We start from the raw sequence: 23,224 nt of genomic DNA on the forward strand, positions 1-23,224 counted from the left end.
CTAAGCCAACTTTCAGCCAGCCAGTGGCATAGTGAGCCCAGCCAAGATCAATCCAAGTCAAGGTCAGCTGAATTCCATAAACCCATTATTTTGCATGACAATGAGGTTTTGCATTGTTTGTTACATAGCATTATTTTAGCCATAGATAACTGATACATGAGTATTATATAACCTCTCCTAGATCAAAATGGCAGAATATTATTCCTTCATTATTGCCTTATCATGTCACTAGTTCACTCAAACTTCTACTGATTACCCTGTATACAAATGTCTGTCCTTAGCTTTCACCACACATATGAACAGGCTGCAATCCTCCACTGTCACTATACAAAACTTCATTCCTACCCTACAGCCCTTCAACAAACAATCTGTTAGTTATTCTCCTTATTTAACTCCTATTTACTCTTCTCTTTTTAACCAGGTATACTGCTAGATCAACTGTCTCCTTTATGCAAATTAGGAACACCAAGCCTAGCCTGGAAAGCAGAACACAGGCTGAATTTTAATCCCCCACATGTCCTTGAGCAGGGTCCTCTCTGCACACCTATACTGTCTGATGCGAAATACCGTCTAGCCCTTTCTAACCTTTTCTTAAAAATATCTCTCTAATATCACTTTCCACATGAAACTTTCTGTAGTTAATAACATATCAGTATTATGGTGCAAATACTTTCAGTACTTCTATAATCTTCTGGTACTATATTAATTTGGATCCATTTATATCTATTTCCTAAGTTCTCTGGGAACCAAACTATGTTCCTTTTTTTCTATCCCCTTTACAACATATGTAATCATTTACTAATACACAGAAGGCCCTCAATATATGCTATATCAGGTGCTGAAAAGAAATTTTAAACTTTTATATCTAACGACTTTTTGCAATGGAAGTTTCACTCCCCTTACCTCTCCTTTAAATATTCTTAGTGAACATATTAGTAATTGGTAAATATTTGCTCTGTTTTCAAAAATGTTTAAGACTGTTTATTTTATCAGTATTCCTAGCAAATTATTCTAATACTCATTGACATACATATGCAGAAATTAGTTCATCTTTTAGCATTCTGGATGAAACAATGCAAGCATTTTCGTATTTAATGCCTCATAAATAAATGCCTCAATTACTTATATTACTTTCCTTAATCATCACAAACTACCTTGTGAGGTATTAGTATTAACCACTTTTTGTAGCATGTCAATTTGAAGTCCTGACTCAAGCTGATAATGTATGATAGAAACACATTACAAACCAGATCTTCCTATGTCAATTTTTTTCCTCTTTCTACATCAAAATGCATATACATTTAGTTTAGTTTTACTTTAAAAGCCCTCACTATGGACCCGGTACTCTGCTGATCCAGAGGGTTGTAGGTCATTGAGATATACTCCTGTTCTCAAGGAGCTTATAGTCTAGGGTGGGAAACAGACACATAAACAGATAATATAATGATAAAATGATAAGGGTAAGAAACACAGAAGACATGTATTTGGGAATTCAGAGAAGACTTCCTAGAACAGACAAAGTCTTGGCTAGGATGAGAAATGAACCAGACAAAGATATTGAGGAAGAACTTATGGGCAGAAAGGAATATGCTTGAAGGAAAAAGACTGGAATAGCATGATGTTTGTCAGGACACAGCAAGCAGTGTGCTATTATTCAAGCAAACAAAGTGACACATTTACAAAAGTGGAAATGTTAGGAGATAGAGCAAAAAAAGAAATTAAGGGTCACGTGCCAAAGAACAGAAAAGAATAGAGAGATCTGAGGATTATTTAAGAGAAGAAAACAGTATGGCCCAGTTCAGAGATGGGGAAGAAAGCAATCAGCTATGAGGACTCTCAGCTGTCTGGGTGAGGAGTTAGGGCAGATTTGGTCGAGTGGCAGGCAGATGATAACTGAGTTTGGGCATGTTGAATCTCAGGTTCCATGGAACATTAAATGGATCTGTGCATTAGAAAGGTAGAAAATCAGTGTATAGCTTAGAAACATCAGGCCTAGAATGTGGAATGAATTATCAGTCCTTGTTAAACACAGTTACACTCCATCACATAATGAAAAAGTAAACAATATGACTACAAAATACTTTTCATGGTTAGGATTGTTAAAATCACTGCTGCATGTGTTCATAAAAAATGTTATAGGAGAGAAAATGACTAAAGCAAAGCACTAAATCATCAACAACTAAAAACTATTGTATAGGCAATTGAAAACATGATATGTCATAAAGTTTGACTCTGCTTTGAATTCTATCCCATGTTTGCTAAAACAAATTTTACTTTTATGTTATTGTAGTAGTTTTCAATTTTACATACTTTATTTCTGCCTCAAAACTCACATTTATGGGAGTCATTTTCTCCTTCCAGGTAAATGTCAAATGCAATGCCACCAAACAGCGCAGGTACATTGCTCACAAAATATTTTAAAAGATTCAAAGATACCAATTAAAGAAGAATTTTATATTCCTCTATTACTTGCAAAAAACTTATAGCCCTAACGTTACAGATGAGGTTATTAAAAAATACTTGCTTTAACAAATGACAGGACCATCACTATCTTTAAGGACCTGTGGATTGCTAGGGGTATTAAATATTTCTAATAGTAGAATACAAATAAATATTGAAAAAATGTGTCAAACTATTTATAAAAGAGATTGGAACTATAACCATCTAAATGTACAGGCTCATAATCCTTAATCTATAATTCCAAAACTCAAATACTCTGAAAACTGATATTTATTTGTAAGTATATTGCAAACTTGATTGGTGGCAAAACCAGACCGTACTAAGATGAGGTCATTTATAGTCTTTATATTTTCCACACAGTAGGAATATTCATAGAATTCTTTTCAGAAATATGAAAGTGTATAATTATAGGGTGCTTCCCAGAATCTGGCTAGTGGAGTGTTCCATAGTATACATTGTACACATACAGAAAATGGGGGAAACCCTAAAACACAAGGGGTTTAGATAAGAGATTGTGCACCAGTATAATTAAAATACAAAAATGTTTAACTTAGATGGTATTATAATCTAGATTTTCAACATAACTGAATGCTACAATTAAAATATTTTCATTCCTGTACTTTTAAGAAGAGATTTATCTACACAATATAGTTATGTATGAAAACATTTCCAGTTTTCTCCTTTCCTCCCAAATATCTTGTTCTAGTATTTTATTTTTACAACATCCTTATAAAATAGTCAACCATGTGTTTATAGACAGAGAAAAAAAATTTAAAAACCAAATTATTCTTAGAATCACCTTGATAGTGTTAAGATCCCAAATTCATAGCATCAGGCTTAAATAAAATATAAAAAGATAACTGTAGGAGGAATACATGTGTAGTCCTACACTTACGACCAAAGAGTCAACTTCTAAGAAGAGTGTGGGGAAATTGGGGAATACATGGCATTTATGCAACTCAATTATAAACTTCAGTTTTCTGCTGTTTTAATACATAATAAAAGTATGCTCAACTTACCCCCAAATATAATACAATCCTATATTTCCTAATGCAACACTCTGTCCACAAAGAGAAATGACTGCCCCATTCTGTGCTTGTCACAGAAGGTAATGAATAGTGTGATTGGTTCTGAGACCAATCCTGGTTAACAACATTAACCAACTCAAATAATCTTTGAGGAGAGTAAGCATGATGATAATCATTCTAGAAATCACCTTATGAAGAACAATTGCGAAGACTGAAATGTCTAGCTTCAAAAATATAATTCTTAGTGAAGATATGATAGCTGTCTTTTGAAATGAATCAACATATTCTATGTGATTAAACAAATTAGTGTACCAACAGGTTAGAGTTATTGGAAATATTATTGCATCTCAACACAAGGCAGACTGAAAATGAAAAGAACTGGGACAGGAGTTATGGAATTACCTAATGGGAATGTGACAGAGCATTCTAGGTGATCGTTTTTATTCGGAGAGTCTTGAATATCTCAACATCATACTGCAAGTTAATAGTATGGCTGGGTTTAGAATTTTATCAACTTTGATTATATAATTTTCAATGTTTATGAAAAGATATTTCCTACAAGACATAACTTCATGGAGAGAGGTCAACTCTTCAACATTTGCTATACTGTCTTTTAAGTAGAGGGCCAATCAAACTTGTATTTAAAAGAAAAATATAGTTTATTGAGGGGTGATTATTAAAAACGTCATTCATATTCTATGATTTTTCTCATACCTAAAATAAACACAATTATGCTATTCTTAAATAAGAGAATTGACTCATTATTAAATTTGTATATAAATTAGCTGAAAATCCTTAAAATGTTGTTTTTTCTATAAAATAAGACATATGACAATAATATATTAAAAATAACATTGTTATTTTTTATAATATTACTACATATAATAGTAATATTATTATTACATATACATATACATAATGCATATAACATGTTATTACATAGTACATATAAAATAATTCTTTTATAAATATTTACTTATAAAATAAAATTGTTAAAATCTAACAATTTTAAGTTTGTGAGAATAAAGCTGAACTTTTGCCTTTTCTCCTATTTCCAAAATATTTTTTTTTTAAAAGAAACTGGTCAAAATGTTGTTTTCAGAAGAGAGGGTAATACATCAATAAGTTCAAGAATTTTAAGCAGGTGTCAGGCATTATTAAAGAAAGACAAATAAAAAATATTGGACAGCAGACTTCCAAAGTACTATTATTTCCAAAGACAGACTGCATAACTGAAAATGTAAAGTACATATTTCCAAATGTCATAATAGTGTTTAAAAAGTAAGAAGGAGAAAACTATTCCCACATTCTTGTAATTAAAAGCTGATCAACAGGTAATTTTCCACCTCCACCAAAAAACAGATAAAATTTTCAAGAGAAAGACCAGATAGGAACTCATGTTTCAAATCCCCCACCACCGAAGTACCACAATTTTGTTTGAGGCAAGGTTGCATGTGAATTAATTATCTATTCTTAAGTTTTTCTCACCAAAATTTGCATATCATATCTACTAAGGGCAAAAGTAATTCTAAGAATGAGAATAAAGCAAAGCTTATTTAAGTCTTATCACATTTTCAGTTGCAGTAGGAAGGACAGAAGCTCCCAGGAGGCATACCTGTGGCAGGGCTGAATTGAGCTGTCTCTGGAGCGAATCTCTGTCATAGATGACATCCTGCAGTCTTTGCTGGGCAAGTGAAAGGCTTTCTTGGGTTTCCCGAAGGGTGTCTAGAAGACGATCCCTTTCATCTAGCATATTCACCATCAGCTGCTCAAAATGGGAGTCAGAGTCCGAGCCACTGCTTTGGGACCCCCTTTGGCTCATTGGGGTGTCCTCATTAATTGTGGGCATCACTTCACACATCATTGCTTAAAAAAAGTAAAAGGGAGGGAAGTCTTAGTAAAAAAATGATTTCCAATAATCCCACCTGACCCTCAACTCTCCAAACTCTTTGCAACTCATCAACCTAATTGTCTATTTCTCCTCTACCCACTGCCCCAATTCCAATGATGCTAAAAGTTTTGACTTCAATGAAATATGATTCACTGACTTCCTCCATCTAACATGCTTTCTCTTTTCATGACAGTCTAAATATCTCCTACCTACAAAACACAGCTTGATTTCACCTACTTCTCAAAGTTTTTTCATGATTAACCCCACCTAATTCAGTTTATAATAAGATGTTACTAAGCTTATTAATTGATCACCTTTCTTTCCCTGCAAGTTTACAAATCACTTATAGCTAATACCTCCATCTTACCCTTATTCGTTATTATGTTGTTAACAGCAAGCATAGTGTCTGGCATTTAACAGGTGGGAAGTAAATGATGCTTGTATTTAATAATTGAATGAATTAATGTTCATTCTGTCATTTAGAAAATCCCCAAATAATTGAGTATTCATTTTATATAAAAATTAGCTTTTACTTTTTAATTTTATCAATTAATTTTTTTCATACAACTAACTTAAAGCTTCTTGACTTTACAACTCCCATTTTATTATTGGGTTGGCCAAAAAGTGCCTTTAGTTTTTAAGTAAAAATAAAAGACACATTTTTCATTTTCACCAAGAACTTTATTGAACAACGTAGTTACCCTTTTGTACCACTACCTTCTGCCATTTTTTCAGGCAACTTCATAATTCCATCTTCCCAAAACTTTTTATCTTTTTGAGCAAAGAACTGTTCCAGGTGCCTTTTAAATGATTTTTTTTTAAAATTTTATTTATTTATTTATTTATTTATTTATGGCTGTGTTGGGTCTTCGTTTCTGTGCGAGGGCTTTCTCCAGTTGCAGCAAGCGGGGGCCACTCTTCATCGCGGCGCGCTGGCCTCTCACTATCGCGGCCTCTCTTGTTGCGGAGCACAGGCTCCAGACGCGCAGGCTCAGTAATTGTGGCTCACGGGCCTAGTTGCTCCGCGGCATGTGGGATCTTCCCAGACCAGGGCTCGAACCCGTGTCCCCTGAATTAGCAGGCAGACTCTCAACCACTGCGCCACCAGGGAAACCCCCAGGTGCCTTTTACAGTCTTCCAGGGAATTGAAATGTTTTTCCATTAAGAGAATTTTGTAAAGACCTAAGTAAATGGAAATCTGAAGGTGCAACGTCTGATGAATACGGCGGATGAATCAGAATTTCCCAGCCAAGCTGTAACAGTTTTTGCCTGGTCATCAAAGAAGCATGGGGTCTTGCGTTATCCTGATGAAAGATTATGCGTTGTCTGTTGACTAATTCTGGACTCTTTTCGTCAAGTGCTGCTTTCAGTTGGTCTAATTGGGAGCAGTACTTGTTGGAATTAATCATTTGGTTTTCTGGAAGAAGCTCATAATAGAGGACTCCCTTCCAATCCCACCAGATACACAACATCACCTTCTTTGGATGAAGACTGGACTTTGGTGTGGTTGGCAGTGGTTCATTTCACTTACCCCACAATCTCTTCCATTCCACATTATTGTACAGTATCCACTTTTCATCGCCCATCATAATTTGTTTTAAAAACGGAACATTTTCATTACATTTAAGTAGAGAATCGCATGCAGTCAAGGTTTTTTTCACTTAACTTATGTGGAACCCAAACATCAAAGTGATTAACATAACCAAGCTGGTGAAAATGATTTTCAACGCTTGATTTGGATATTTTGAGTATGTCGGCTATCTCCTGCATGGTATAACGTTGATTGTTCTCAATTAATGTCTCGATTTGATCGCTATCAACTTCAACTGGTCTACCCGACCGTGGTGCATCGTCCAGTGAGAAACGTCCAGCACAAAACGTTGCAAACCACTTTTGACACGTTCGATCAGTCACAGCACCTTCTCCATACACTGCACAAATCTTTTTTTTGTATATCAGTTGTGTTTTTACCTTTCTTGAAATAATAAAGCATAATATGCCAAAAATGTTGCTTTTTTCCTTCCATCTTCAATATTAAAATGACTACACAAAAATTCACCAATTTTGATAAGGTTTTTTTAAATGCACACTAATATGACAGCTGCCACATACAGTCTAACAAAATTGTTTTGAATGAAGTCAAAGATAACTAATTGCTACTAGAGCTAGCTTAAGGAAAAAAACGAACGAACATTTTGGCCAACCCAGTACTTTTATATACTCTCTTCCTGAATTCCTACAGTAGTCTACACAGAGTAGACAAGTGATTCTGACTGAATTTGACATATGCTTTATGAAATAGACTGAGATGCATAAATTTGTTTAGGTTATTATACTACCAATTACACTATTCCTTTGTTTCCTGTGAGCTGCTTTGTCTGGTTTCCATCCAAACAATACAAACTAACACTCTTTCAAATATTCCACAGAACAGATGCCATAAATTACATTAGCTAATGTATAAACTTCACATCCTAACTACTAATCAGGAGTCAGTCATAAAATAAATGAACTGTTCAGAATATTTTTAAATTATTCATTTAAAATAGAAAACACAGACATTAAGATGTAACATTGACCTATTGTGTAGCATTTTAAAAATCAGAAATTATCTTATTTTCTCTTTTCTATCTTATGTTTAAAAAAAAATCAAATCCATCTCAATTTCAGTTGTACTGAGGCCAGGAGCTGTTAATTAGAGGGCTTGGTTTTGCAGAAGTCTTATGTGGAGAAAGGCTGGTTTGGCTGTTGATCCTGGAGCGTTCTTTGGTTTTATAATACATTGTCAATTCATTTTTCTGCCTACATATTCCTGTCCTTGGGGAAAATATTTCTGATGATATCTTCAAATAAAATATCAAGACTTAACAGCTCAATAGTTAATTATTTTTTATGATTCTTGATATAAATTGGGTTACTGAGGAGAGAATTCAATTATCTGTGAATAATTTGGTCAGGGCCCACTGAAAACCAGGAGAAACTTTTTAAAAGATAAAGGAAAGTATTTTGTGACTGATAGCCTATACAAAAGAATTAAGGCGGTGGTAAATTTTAGAACAATTTAAGGTAATGCTTTGAATTATTGCTCATCATTCAAAACACTGGGCTCCCTGAAGACAAGAACTTGAATTGTTCAATTTCGTATTAACCCTAAAATGTAGAGCAGAGTAGATATATAGGATGTATTTAAACACAAACTCACAACACACACATGCACACACTCACACTCATACATTTGATATTATTGTTAACCACTTAATGGATGAAAATATATTTTTTGATTTTTTTTAACCTGAATTTCATTCAAACAATATCACAAAGATGGAAAAAATGAGACTCTTTTCTAACTGTTACAACTTTTCTTTACATTAATTAAAAAGGAATTGGAAAACAAAAAAAAAATGTTCCAACACATTTAAATATTTAAAGCAATTAGTTCACATGCCATGCATAAAATCCACATACTGAACAGCTGTGTCATTCTGAGAAATCATTATAAGGAGCCAATGTGTTTCTTTTTGACATTTAAGGTTAAAACAAAATACTGGGAGAGGAAATGGTAGCACAGTGACAAGCTGTGCCAAAACACTTGCAAGGTTTAAATTTAAGGTTAAACATTTTCAGAACTGTATTTTAAATCATATCCTTCCTGAAGAAAGCTATTAGCCCGCCTCTACTCTGAATTACCTATAACAACTTTAAATTCCAAGGAAAAACATGACTGTAGTGATTACCTCAGCTACAGTTTTCTTCTGAATATTCTACCCTAATTCTAACAAACGTCATCACCGTGAGACATCAGACATTCACAGACTTCAGGCTCTTAGATCAGTATAAAAGTTGGTCTTTGATTTAGTTAGTTGAAAGATGCTATGATGGGATTTAGAAAATCTACACTCAAAAGAACTTGATTCAATTCTACTCCCAAGGCATGTGAACCAGAGCAGATCACTTCATGTCTCCAAACTTCAGTTTTCTCTTCTGTAAAGTAGGAATAATAATGCAAGCATTTATTTTAGCAAGCCCATTGTAGGGGTCCAGTAGGATACCTGACTGAGAACAGATTGTAAAATTATAAAGGACTATTACAAATTCAAGTATTTATTTCTATTATAAAATGACCAACATTCATCTTTGCAGAAAGAATATTTTACCTTTATGATTCATTCTGCTTCCATGCCTAAAGGTTTAATTCCAATGGGTGCTCTAAACTTTTCAAATTTAATTGAAAAAAAAAATCAAGCTATGCAAAAGTTACTTAGGAAATAAGATGAATACATGCTTCTTCTTCCTCACAGTCAACCCAAATAAGTAAATCTAAAGTCTTCTCATCAAAATTAGAAGGAAAAAATTTGTCTGCAAAAAATAAGGCCACTTTCATGAGCTAACTTAGTTTCTTGCAATAAAACAGAATCTTGAGATTCTAATATAAATTACAAAATAGTTGTATATTCCTTAAAATATAGTATAAATTATTTCCTAAATGCACATTTTTAGGTATTAAAAGCTATTAAAAATCTGTATTCAATGTAAGAGTCAAACACCCTCTTACAGAATGGATGAAGTCTGAAGCAACTTGCGTAGTACAGAAGGCTATGGTCATTCAACCTCTAGTCTATTTCATATACCGCTTTTAACTTTTAGAATCATTTTCAATATTAAAAACTGCAGTGTATCACATAATTCCTGAAAAACCAGAAAGGGCATACTAACAATTTGCTTTGCTATTTGCCTTTTCGTCATCCCCTCCCCAAAGTCAATTGATATATGGATTATGTTATACTCTTCTAGATGTTGATGCCCCCTGTTCATTAAATTACTGAAAGTTTCAAGGTCTAGTTAGAGACATTATTTTATTGTGAAAAGAAACAAAACAAAACAAAACACCTAGTTGGTTTAATTATCTCAGTGCTTAAATTTAGCTTGAAGAATTTTATACCAGGAAAACCAACTCCCTTTTTTCTTAGCACATAACCTTGACTGTCTTCTAAATCCCTCAGATTTCAAAATAAAAGTTTTGAATGCCCACTGGAGTCATTACCCAAGGGGTTTCAAGATCCAGTGTGTTTCTTAGCAATATGTGCTGTTCAAACAGTACCTATTCAGATATGACAGTGCTACAAAAGGCTTTTTTTCTGTCAATGAATCACTTTATTCAAACAGATCTTTAGGATTTAGATCCTACTAGAGAAAAAGATGTAATTATTCTCTGTAGTCAGTTTCTTCTGCAAAGATTTAGTCTTAAGAACTGACCTATCTCCACCTCAGTTAACCCACAAGGAATAATTCGGTGAGAGAAATCCTAGCCATTGTCTGATTACATTACATGAATATTCCTCCTCCTAGTTAACTCTTTGAAGTCCCCTGTCCTCAGGAAATATTATTATCCCCTTTAATGGAAGTATTTTGCACTTTCTTTACCCCAGTGCATTTACAGCTGGCCAAAGAGCCTGCACACACCATACGGCGGGCTGGACAGTTCTCTCTCAGCCACACCCCCCCGCCACCACCCTGAAGAAGTTGACTTCGTGATTTCTGCACCAAAACTGTTCATCCTGCCCAACAGGAGACATCCAAGTAGGGAGAAGGTAGAGAAATAGGAGAAGGGAGAGGATGGGGACGGAAAGCAAGAGGTAGGGAACAGTGATTGACAAGGAGGGAATCTGCATCTCATCTTCCCTGGGGGCGGGGTGGGGCCGGGGTGGTGGTGGTGGGTGGGGGAAGGGGTAAAAAAATAAAGCCGGGGTGGGGGGGACCGTGTAACTCAAATACAGTTTCTGTACCTAATGTCTGTAATTTCGGGTCCTGCTTCTTCAATTGATCACTGACAACCGCAGTCTCCGGCTTGACGAGCGGGGAGGCTCACACCCGGCACTCGTGGACCATTTCCCTAGCAACGGGAGGAGAAAGGCAGCTTAGACAGTCGGGTGCCCCGGCGTCCTCTGGAACGTGCCCCGGCTGGGTGGCGTGGCAGCAGCTCGGCATCTTCCCGCGGCTCCGTCAGCAGCCAAAAGGAGAAGCGTCCATCGGAAAAATGGCATATTACAAATTTTGCTTTGGGAAGCAGAGCTCGGTTCAGACCATTGTCAAAGGGAGGAGAGGGGGAGGCGGCTCTTAAAGCAGCAGCGGCCCGATTGCCGGAGCAGCCGCAGCTCCCCGCGTGCTGCTGGAGACCCGGGGAGCCGGCAAGTGGGGACTGGGTTTGACTTGTAGAAACTGAACCAAGCGACGCTGCTCTCCCTCCGCCACCGGGCCACCCAGAGTGTGGCCCCCGAAACCTGAGCTTTGGGGAAAGGTGTGAGGACTATCTGGAAGGGAATTTCTCCACCCAGTCACCCGCCCGGAGCCCCTCTGGAGTTTATGGCTACCGCCAGGAGTTGGAAAGCTAAAGGGAAGCGAGTCCCCAGGGACTCGAGAAGCAGGGCAGGTCCCCTCCTGGCCCCCTGCCTATTTCCAAGCTAGGGTGTCTTATTTCACCTAAAAGAGGTGTTTCTTCTCCAGAAAGGCAAGCAGCCAGCCCCCCTACACCCAGCTTCGCCTCCTAGCCTCTCTGTAAGCCTCTTTGCTGTCGTCAGTTGGCCCGGAGAACCAACCTGCTGGGCGCCGGTGCGGATGCTGTAGCAGCTTCTCTCCTTACTTGCCTTGTGCTGTTGCGGCTGCTTCTCCTCCTGTCCCTCCACCTCCCCCCCGCCCCCCCACCCACTCCTTGGCAGCCGCCACCTCCTCTTCCTCTGAAACTAGGGCTTCCCCTGGAAGCTGCTGCAGTGGTTTCCACCGGCCCTTAAATAAATTCTGAAGTAATCACGTCTTTGCTCTCCTCCTCACGCACACCCGCTCGCGGATACACACGACTCCCCCAAAGCCGCTGCCGGCTCGCGCTGGTCCCAGTGCCCCAGGCGAAAGCAAGAACTGGGGATGGGCAGGTGTGAGAAGGGGGTGCGTTCTTCCTCGCCCGGGCTTCCCACACACAAAGGTCTCTACAGGAAGGCGTGTGTTGGCCCGCACTGCTGGGGCCGGGAACAGGCTTGGGGATCTTCTGCTCTCTGGCCTTCCGTGCTAGTCATTTCTTTCAGCGGCTTCCTGCTCCCAGGACCAGGGCATGGAAGTCTTGGTTGTAGAGACCTGAGGCAATCTAGGGTGTGGCGGCATCTGTCACTTCTCATTACCTCTCCAGCTCTTTTCCTTCCATTGCTTTGGCAATGAGAACTGTATGTTAAGTACTCCCTGCCCGAGTAAATTTCAGCTTTGAGCAAAGTCTGCTCCCTTGATCTTTTCCAGTTCCCCCATACCTATACAGCACTTTAGGTATTCTCCTTTCTTTCTGCCTCTGCTGCCCGTTCATATAGACCCATCAGGAATAGGGAAGAAGCAGAAGACAAAACCACTACCTACTCTAAGCAAAAAGGAAAGGTTTCAGTAAGGGAAATTAAGACATCCCAGTTTTAGTGAAAAGGAAGGTGGTATGCAGGAGGGAATTGGGAGAAGGGTCCAACATTGCGTATAATTTGGAAGTTAGTACAAATATCCTCATGACGTAGTGCAGTAAACCCAAAAGGTATGTTTCACTTTTGTGTAAAGCACATAGTTCAAAGCTAACTACAGAAATAGTATTCAAATACCAGCTCACTTACATTAAGTGCAGTATTCAGGAAACAGACTATTTCATTTTGGGGGCAGCATTTAATTAAGTTAATGACCTCACAGTAGGATGTGAGCTCAAGCTCACATGTTTAGCCCCACCTCTTCTAGACTGTTATTCAAATTCTGCATCACAGCATAAACCTATTTAAATTAAGTATAAGTGTAATATAAAGAGTCATTAGATGTCAACTGGAGCACTATCTCTCAAACATGATGTGCATACAGATCACCCATGGATCTTGTTGTATTGTTGATTCTGATTAGCTAGGACTGGGGTGGACCCTGAGATTCTGCACCTGTAACAACTACCAAATGAAACCACACTTTGCATAACAAGTATCTAGATCACCCAATTAAGCTACCATTTGATGTTGACTTAAATACTCTTAACCACAGGAAAACTCGTTAAGTCACGAGGCACCCCAGTCCATCTTCATATAGATCTAATTTAATAATAGCTTTATCTTACTAATCATATATCAGTACTCATAACTTTCACTCTCTGGAATTCCTCAGAAGACATAAAATGTTCTTTAAACCTCAGAAACCTTATTTTTTTTTTTTTTTTTTTTTTAATTAATTAATTTATTTATTTATTTATGGCTGTGTTGGGTCTTCGTTTCTGTGCGAGGGCTTTCTCTAGTTGCGGCAAGCGGGGGCCACTCTTCATCGCGGCGCGCGGGCCTCTCACTATCGCGGCCTCTCTTGTTGCGGAGCACAGGCTCCAGACGCGCAGGCTCAGTAATTGTGGCTCAGGGGCCCAGCTGCTCTGCGGCATGTGGGATCTTCCCAGACCAGGGCTCAAACTCGTGCCCCCTGCATTGGCAGGCAGATTCTCAACCGCTGCGCCACCAGGGAAGCCCAGAAACCTTATTTTTAAAGACAGTTGATATGTCTCTTTGTACAAGAATTCCTTCCTTATTAAGCCTTGGTTCTAGTTTCCTTGGTAATCAACATTTGCCAAGTACAGCCTCAAATGTTGTTAGTATTTCCAAGGAAAGTCTTGATTTGCCTGACTCCTATTCATATATCAAATGGAAGTATTAATTCTAAATATAATACCCACATATAATTGACTCAACAGAGTTAAAAGCTACCTGAGAGTTGAAATCATAGAAAGGAACAGTTTGATAATGGATGGCAGGAAACAGTCATGGAGTAAAGAGTATTTTAGTAAGAAGAAATATTCTTCATGGTCATTCTCTGCTTAGAAACTATGTGTTCTCACATTCTCACCCTTAACACCACTGCAAAGAGTGTAACTAACATTTAGGCGATGTAGTCATCCCCTGTACCAGATCTTCTAGTTTAGTGGATCTCAAGTTTAGTAAGCAAGGGAATCTCTAGAGGGCTTGTTAAAACACAGATTTCTGGGCCCCATGCCTAGAGTTTCAGATTCAGTAGGTCTGTGATATGGCCAGAGAATTTGCATTTCTAGTAAGTTCCCAGGTAATAGAATACTTTTAGGTCAGGAATCCCACTTTGAGAACACTAAATAAATAAATCTGAAGAAATTTGGGAACAAAATAAGTACAGAACAAGAAAATAGCTGATATTTTGCAGTTAAGGCAAAAAGGTCTCCCAAACAAATATAAAACGAATTATTATGCTGAGGTTATCTTCTACTCCTAATGGTTTCTGATAGCCAAGGATCAATGATTAAGATGAAATATGCTAGAACAGACTGTATAGCACAGAGAACTCTACTCACTGCTCTATGGTGACCTAAATGGGAAGGAAATCCAGGAAGAGGGGATATATGTATACGTGTGGCTGATTCACTTTGCTGTACAGCAGAAACTAACACAACATTGTAAAGCAGCTATACTCCAATTAAAAAAAAAAAAGATGAAATATGCTTACCTTCTAAAAAGTCAGCTGGGTTTAGGCAGAGGTAGTGGAACCCACCTCTTTTATTAGTTTTAATGCCTAACATCAATGAAAAAAATGTAATCCATAGAGGCATACAGTATCACTAGGCACACTTACTAATTCTTCTTCTGCACATTTTATTTCAAATGTGGTCTTTTTGTCTATATGCTCTTTTAAGGGGAGCATGTCATACAACTACTCTCATTTTTACTATGGTGGCCAGCCCTTCCATCTCTTTAGATATTCTGAATATCACATGGTATATTAGTAACATAATATAGTAATAATAATAAAAAGCACTGTTCTATTTAAACCAAGGACGGTTTTTTATGTCAAGGTAAAGTGTACTAAGATCAGGTGCCAAAGAAAATGAGTAATTAAGTATGGGCCATGACAGTAACAAAGATTTAGTAAGTTTCAGTAAGTTGCCTTTTAAGTGCAAATATAATTTTGAAGCAAGATAAAGCAAATATTTATAGTTGTAATAGACATTTTACTTTCAGTGTCACCTCATTTCAGCTATAGAGTTAACCGTTTATGAAAATATTTTGCCTATATTCACAACAGTTTTATTAACTGTTATGAGTATTATTCATATTCTGTTATTAATGTTAACATTATTGAAACAATTAAATTACATTTTCTTATTATGCTTACTGACATCATGCTTACTGTTGAATTTAAAATTTAAGATCGGTTTGAATAGATAATTTAATAACTCCCATCATACACTTTACCTACCTATAGTTTTGTGGGAACATGAAATTTATTTTATTTCCATTAAAAAATTCGGCCATGTAATATTATTACACTGTATTATTTAGAGCAGGCAACAAAACAATCCCACATAAATAATGGGTCACAGAGCCAACTGAAATTTATTTTTTACTTTTTCAATATTCCAAGGTGAGAATTGGTGAGTGGGCTGCTTTCTTCCATGCAGTAATTTAGAGTCCTTTCTTGTCTGATCTCTACCATTTCCTTGGGTTTTGAACCCAGATGGTGGGAGAAGCAGCATACCCACTTCTAAAATCCTTGGTCCAGAAGTGAAACATACTTTTCTCATATGCCACTGGTGAGAATAACTCACATGGCAGCATCCAATTACAAGAGAGCCTAGGAAAGTAGTCTAGCCTTAAGGCCAGAAGAAGAGTAAAGAGGATGTTGGTAAAAACTCATCCAGTTTCTCTCACGTACTGTTTGTGAAAGTGATAGTGGAAATAAAAAGTATGTAGACGATATGTTTAAACTTTCTGTTATATGTACATTTTAAAAAATAAATTAAATGCAATTAATTGGAATCAATGGTCATGCAATTAGTACCCAATTCTGTCACAGATAGTAAGCATTGTTTATTATATAGGTTTCATGTAACTTGTTGCGTTTATGCTACACATTATTCTTTTTACCTGTCTAAAAAAGCAAACTGTAGAATATGAAAGTTATATAAGCACATAGTTGCTGATTCTTGTGCTTCCACACAAATGTATAAGTATCAATTCTCACAAGATAAATTTTGTAAAAGGCTACATTAATCAGCCTTTATCTATGCATTTATATGAGATTACTGTAATACGTAGCAATTTGACAAGCAGTCGCTGGGATTTCAATTTATAACTAAGGAATCTTAGTGTTCTAGAGGAGCAAAAACTTAGTTATTTTTTGAAGTCAAAGTGTAATAAGAGAAGACAAGTTTCAGAGAATTTTATTATGTATCATTCAGTGTCTAACATCAAATCTAAGAGCAATATGAGGGCACTGAAAACAAATAAATTAGAACAGTGATACCTTATGAAATAACTTTTTCTCCTTTTCAAAGGAAAAATAATATTTCATGGGAAAAATCTATGTTCCTCTTTAGACTACTATGAGGTAAAATATTAAAGAAACATTCTAAATGTATTTAGCAGTTGTTTTTATCTAGAGAGGAGATTTATTCTAACACAAAGCCCCGTAATAAAGATTTTAAGTTTTGCTTCTGCTCCAATTCAGAGAACCATGCTTTGGAATTAAAGAATCATGGAATTTTATGCTGGGAGTTTTAATATAACTCCAATCTTACAGATGAGTCCTCAGTAGTACTAATTCCTGGGTTTTCTAGCTCAAGTACCTGAAGAAACTAGGCAGGTACAGCTTGACTTTTGATATCTACTTTTTGAATTTTCCTATTAAATATAAATCTTCCAGAACTTGACTCAGACTTATTTATGATTACCTATCTACTTTGATCATTGGTATCACTGGTACTAATCCAATTATTTCTTTGAATCAATTGGCAACACAAATAAACTGCATGAAGTTGAGATCAGTGATCACTGCTGTTCTTTGCATGAGAAATCATCGGAAAAAATAATCACCAATGTGAAAATGAGCTTTTCCTTAGTGTTCACCATTTAAAGACATGTGCAAGCAGTTATGGATAGTAAATTAAACGATGAAAATAACTGATATGGGTAATCCTCGTTTTAGATAGTTTAAAGATTCACAGAGCAATGAAGAATACAAATGTATGCTTTAGAAAGAATATGAATAGAAGACAGCATCTTCAATACTAAGAATAATTTAATAATAAGTCCTAGATAGTTAAAGTCATGTAGAAAACGCTCTTCAAAATGACAGTTACGTGTAATGTCTTTAGCAATTGAGTCTTATATTCTGCTCAGTCTTAGATGGGGTGGACTCAAGTTCATAGCCCATGAATATGAAGTGTGAGATGTGGAAGGGAGTTCAAGACCATGTGGGGAAATGGCAAGTGTTTTGGTATTTATTACTGAGTGAAATATTATTCCAACACTTAGTAACTTAAAACAACAGTCATTTTCTTATTTATTATGGTATCAGTTGGTCAGGAATTTGGAAAGTGCTCACATGGGTAGTTCTGGCTTGGAATTCCTCATGTGGTTGTGGTGTGACGGTGGCTAGACCTGGAAGAGGGGAGGTGTAGGCAGCTAAAGCAGCTGGGGCTGACAGGGGAGATCTCTTTTTCTCTCTTTAATCCCATGGCTTCTTTCTGTAATATTGCTAAATAGAATGATTTGGGCTTCCTCACAACATGGCAGCCTAAGGGCAGTCAGATATCACACCAAAGTCAAAAGAAGTAGTGAACAAGGCAGAAGCTCCTTCACTTTTTATGACCTAGCTTTTAAGGTCACATAGTGTCAATTCCACCATAACTCTATTATTGGATGACAGTCACAAGCCAACTTGGTTTCACGGGGAAGAAATGTAGACCCCCCACCTCTCAATGGGAGAAGCATCAAAAATCACATGGTAAGAAGAGTATTTTTGAAGCCATTTTTGGCAAATACAGTCAACCACACCATCTACCTTTGTGAGATGTACAGTTGCTATTAAAACTATTCAGTTATAGTAGATGAATAAATTTGTGGTTTGCAAAATATAGGCAAATGTTTTACATTTAAAATGTTTTAAGAATAGATTAGTAACTGGTAAGTAAAATGCTTGTTAGACATAGGCAGAATTCATGGGAATTGCTAAGTATAAAATAAACAATAGACAGAATAAGATGGAAAGATCAGAGATACTTAATACTCATGAAACATCTGGGTACCATATATTTATAATATGTAAATATATGTAAGAACAAATATACAAGAGTCTCTAAGTATTCAGGATACACAAGATACACATGAAAATTATCATTCATGAAGTCTTTATTTGGCCACCCATTGGTGACTTCAGTTATCACCCTATATGTCTTCTGCCCAAGTTACACATATAAAATCCATAGCTGTCCATTAGGCTAATAGGAGAGCTAGAAATATTGGCCAGGTGTATTTGTCCCTGCATCTCTCTAGTAAAACAAGTGTGTGTCATTTACCCAGAGCATCTTCTGCCTTTTTACCCCCAGCTCAAACTTTAACTCTGGTCTTTGTAAACACATCATCAGTGAGGACGGTTGATATGGCAGAATGAGGAACAGGACATTTGAACATAGATTACCCCAGTATTCAGATAGTGTGCTCCTTCCCCACTGCACCTTATCCCATCTGTGTTAACATATCTTATCTCTTTTCCCTTGTTTCTGTGTGTTTTTAATAGACTTGATAAAATGAGTGATTTGACTATTTTCATTTGTTTTGTGAGCTTTTCAATTCCATGGCCTCTGATATACCTTGCTGGTAAAGTACTTTGAGGCTCCCATTGCCTCAAGGTGATGTCCCATATGACACTTTATCTTGGGAAGTGGGAAGGGAAATTTTGGGTCCTTTATAACCCCAAATATTTTTTCCAGTGTTATCTCTCTGGATTGGGCTCACAACAAAAACAAAGAAACAAAAAACAGCAACAACAACAAAAAACCCTGATACTAACCAAGTGCCAGCCTACTGGATGTTCTCTGAAATCTTATTCAGCCACAGAATGCAAAATCATCTCACAGATATGTATGTTGTGGCAGACAACTATCATCAAATAATGCCAAACTGTAACTGGGTCCAGGTTAGGTTTGTATAGGGAAACCGTAACTGGACTCCTGGCAAGCTGGTGTTAAAGTCTCTTTAGGATCCTTTGAGTAATCTTCAAATTATGAAAACTGGCATATTACATAATTAAATTTATTTTAGTAATCATTTTAACGTGGTTAGTAAATATTTGTTGTGGTGTACATCAGTGTTTTATTTTCGTTTAATTTCCCAATGAATTTTAGAGTTTTGGGGTTGTAAAATGGGTCTTTGGGTATTGAAACTTATTTTATAGTATTATACATTTGTAAATAAGTGTTTTATTCATAATTTTAGGTGTCCATGCATCATCTAGGAACCAGCTGTGTAGGGAGTCAGGAGTCACACAATATGACAACAGATTTAATGAAGGTGATATAGGAGCACAGAAAAGAACCATCTAATCTACTTATGGGAGATCAGAGCTGAGGATGAGAAGTGTTTTCTAAATAAGTCTGTGAATAAATAGTGTGAAAATGTAACAGCAAGGGCAAATAACCAGAGGCAGATAATCTATAGCTTGCATAGGAAACAGGGGAAAGTGCCCATTTGGCTACTGTGTAGAGATGAGAGGCTTAGACTGAAAGAAAAGAATGAAAATCTAAGCACCATATGTGAAAGAACATGTAAATCTTGTTAGAGCTTAAAATTTATTGAGGGGAATAGGAAGCCCAGGAAAGTTTTAAATCAAGAAAAGTTAGAGCACATTTTGGAAGGGACAGGATAAAAATTGGGAACTAAGAAAGAAAGCAATAGGTAAGATATGAAGATTGAACCATCCTTCAGTGGGATACGAAGCAGGCAGGAGTGCATTTCAGTGAAAACAGAATGAATTCACTTTTGATCATGTTGAATTTTGTTATCTGACTGTGAGCCATCCAATTAGAGATATTCAAAAGGAGTTGGAAATGCTAATCTATCAAATGAGAAATCTGGGCCTATGATAAATGTTTGGAAATCATTAGTGACATTTGAAACAATGGAAGTGAACAATATTGACAATGAAGAGAGTATAGAATTAGACAAGATGGGGGTAGAGTCACAGAACCTCAATTAACACAAATATTTAAGAAATAATTCTAACAAGAAATACGCAGAGACAAGAGAGGAAAATAGGAGGGTATATGTCACGGATACCAGGGAAAGAGAACAAGCATTTGAAGGAAGAGGTGAGTGGTGACTAGTGTCAGATATTCCTGGAAATCAAGTATGATAAAAATTGGAAAACATTTTGTAGATTTAGCAATAGACATTACTAGAATATTTAGCAAGGGAAGTTTCACTGAAGTGATAATTGCAGAAAACAAATCACAATGGCTTAAGAAGATTACAGGTAGAAATAGTAGCTATCCATGAAACGTGGCTACTAATGGTGTGAAAGAGATGGAAGCAAGCTGAAAAGATATAATAAGAGTTCTTGTCTTGGGAGTCAGTAGTGCTCTAGGTGGTCATTAGGTGGGCATTAGAAAATTCCAGAATCCCCCGAAATTGTATGCAATCTTTGAAGTATATGCATAAGTGCGTTTCTTTGAGATGAATATTTATAGCATGAGATTCTTAAGGCAATCAGAGATCAAAATATTAGTAATCAGAGCTGTATATGAGGTATTAGATACCCATTAGTTTTATACACTATTTGTATAATCTTTATAACTTGCATAGACCTGAGTTTATATACAATGACAATATATTATTGTGACTGGTTTTTTTTGGGACAGGAAAACAAATCTCGTTACTTTATTATAATGCATATTGTGGTATATTTTATTACTGTTTGCTATTATTCACAATATTCCCTGAAGAAGATCATAAATCGCCACCTATTGCAATGCTCATTTCACTGCCCTTTGTGGAAGGAGTATGTGTCCCTTCCGTATTGACATAGACCTTGTCATGTTACTTGTTTCTGTTCATGGAATGTAAGCAGAAGTGGCCATGCCAAGACCTAACAGAAATGTGAAGAATCATCACAATTTGCTGTGGCTTTTTTCCCTCTGCCACAGATCCACAAGAGTTGCTATTCCTTCAGCCTGACTAGTACATAAGGATACTCTTCAAAACCGTATCTTTTCTAATATGTTCACATATCACTATTCTTTGGATATTGTTGCCATTTTCAGGTTTTTCCCCCTTTTCCATTCTATATAAGCAATGAAAAAGAAGGACTGCATCAAGAATTTTTTTTTTCCACAGAACAAGTATATATTGAATGATGACAGTATATTGCTTAATATTAACTATGCAGGAAGAAAACTGGGACCTCACTCCTTGGGCCCCTAAAGGGGAAATAAGACAAAATCACAACGGACTTAAGGATGAAAAAGTAAAATTATAAGCCAGTGAAATTTTATGCAAATCAAATGAGTAATGTCTCAAATTAAGTGAATATAAATTTGGTTTTAAATGTTCTTTGTGAGTTATATTAGGAGGGAAAAGTATGAGTAAATGGCTTGAACAAATATACAGACTTTATTTGGAGCATGAGAGAAGCAGAGAAAAAGGGTTAAATGATGAGAAGGATCATCTGACTGAGAGATGACCTGCATACAGAGGAGTGAGACATCTAAATTATCAGACATGAGATTATTAGCTTGCTCAAATAGGTGACCCTAAAATTTTAGTGATTAAGAAACCAAAGGACATTTAGAGTAAAGATCTTCTGGCATTATGTTAATTTTATATGGAAATAAATAACAGGGAGAGGAAGAACAAGAAGTTAAATTAGAAATCCAAGATGATACTTGATGCTTGGTTGGGAATTAAGATTATAGGGATTGGCAGTGTTAATCCAAGTAGCCAGAAACATTTTTCTGCTCAGATAATTTTTTGCTGCTCTTATTAATTTTATCTATAAATTTCATTTCTTTCATCCTATATATGCTTTATTAAGCATCTATGATATGCCAGACAATATTATAGATGCTGAGACTATAGCAGTGAATAAACAAAAGAAAACAAAACAAACCTGTGCTCATGGAATTTACATTCTAGTATTCATTCATTCATTCCAGAATATTTATTACAGATCTTCTTTTCATCAGACAATTCATCAGTATTATGGTTATAAATATCAGTTATTGTATGGTACTTTTCAAACCATAGACCCATAATGTGTGTGCGTGTTTGTGTGTGGAGAGAGAGAGAGAGAAACTTTTGACCCTAGAAGCATGTCACAAATATCTTACTTTTAAAATGCAGAAGACCTGAATATGTATTTTTCAAAAGTAGGCAGACAGATGGCCAATAGGCACATGGAAAGATGTTCAACATCACTAATCACCAGGGAAATGCAAATCAAAACCACAGGATATTACCTCACATCTGTCTGAATGGCTCTCATCAAAAATACAACAAATAATAAGTGTTGGCAAGGATGTGGAGAAAAGGGAACCTAGTGCACTGTTGATGGGAATGTAAATTGTTGCAGCCATTATGGAAAACAGTATGGAGGTTCCTCAAAAAATTAAAAATAAAACTACCAGGTGATCCAGAAATTCCTCTCCTGGGTTCATATCTAAAGAAAAATAAAACACTAATTTAAAAAGATGTATGAATCCCAGTGTTTATTGCAGCATTATTTATAATAACCAAGATATGGAAGCAACCTAAGTGTCCATCAAGAGATGAAAGAATAAAGAAGAAGCCATATACATATATATGATGAAATACTACTCAGCCATAAAAAAGAATGAAATTTTGCCATTTGCAACAACATGGATGGGCCTGGAGGGTGTTATGCTTAGTGAAATAGGTCACATAAAGAAAGCCAAATATCATATGTTTTCACTTATATGTGGAATGTGAAAAATAAAGCAAACAAATGAATATAACAAAACAGAAACAGACTCACAGATACAGTGAGAGAGGAA

At 36.4% G+C, this 23,224-nt stretch overlaps 1 protein-coding gene across 2 annotated transcripts in view; it reads right to left on the reverse strand.

Annotated features, from left to right (window-relative positions):
• The window catches only part of PPFIA2 (PTPRF interacting protein alpha 2), a 470,795-nt gene extending 459,599 nt beyond the window's left edge, over positions 1-11,196 (reverse strand). For both annotated transcript variants that reach the window (XM_068559618.1, XM_068559619.1), the window contains exons 1-2: positions 11,163-11,196; positions 5,104-5,354 (exon numbers count right to left, since the gene is read on the reverse strand). In XM_068559618.1, the coding sequence (XP_068415719.1) occupies positions 5,104-5,352 (249 nt within the window). In that variant the 5' untranslated portion in view covers positions 5,353-5,354; positions 11,163-11,196. The remainder of the gene's footprint in view (positions 1-5,103; positions 5,355-11,162) is intronic.
• Between the last annotated feature and the right edge of the window lie 12,028 nt (positions 11,197-23,224).

This window comes from Eschrichtius robustus, chromosome 13 (genome assembly GCF_028021215.1).
Source record: "Eschrichtius robustus isolate mEscRob2 chromosome 13, mEscRob2.pri, whole genome shotgun sequence".
Lineage (NCBI taxonomy): Eukaryota > Metazoa > Chordata > Mammalia > Artiodactyla > Eschrichtiidae > Eschrichtius > Eschrichtius robustus.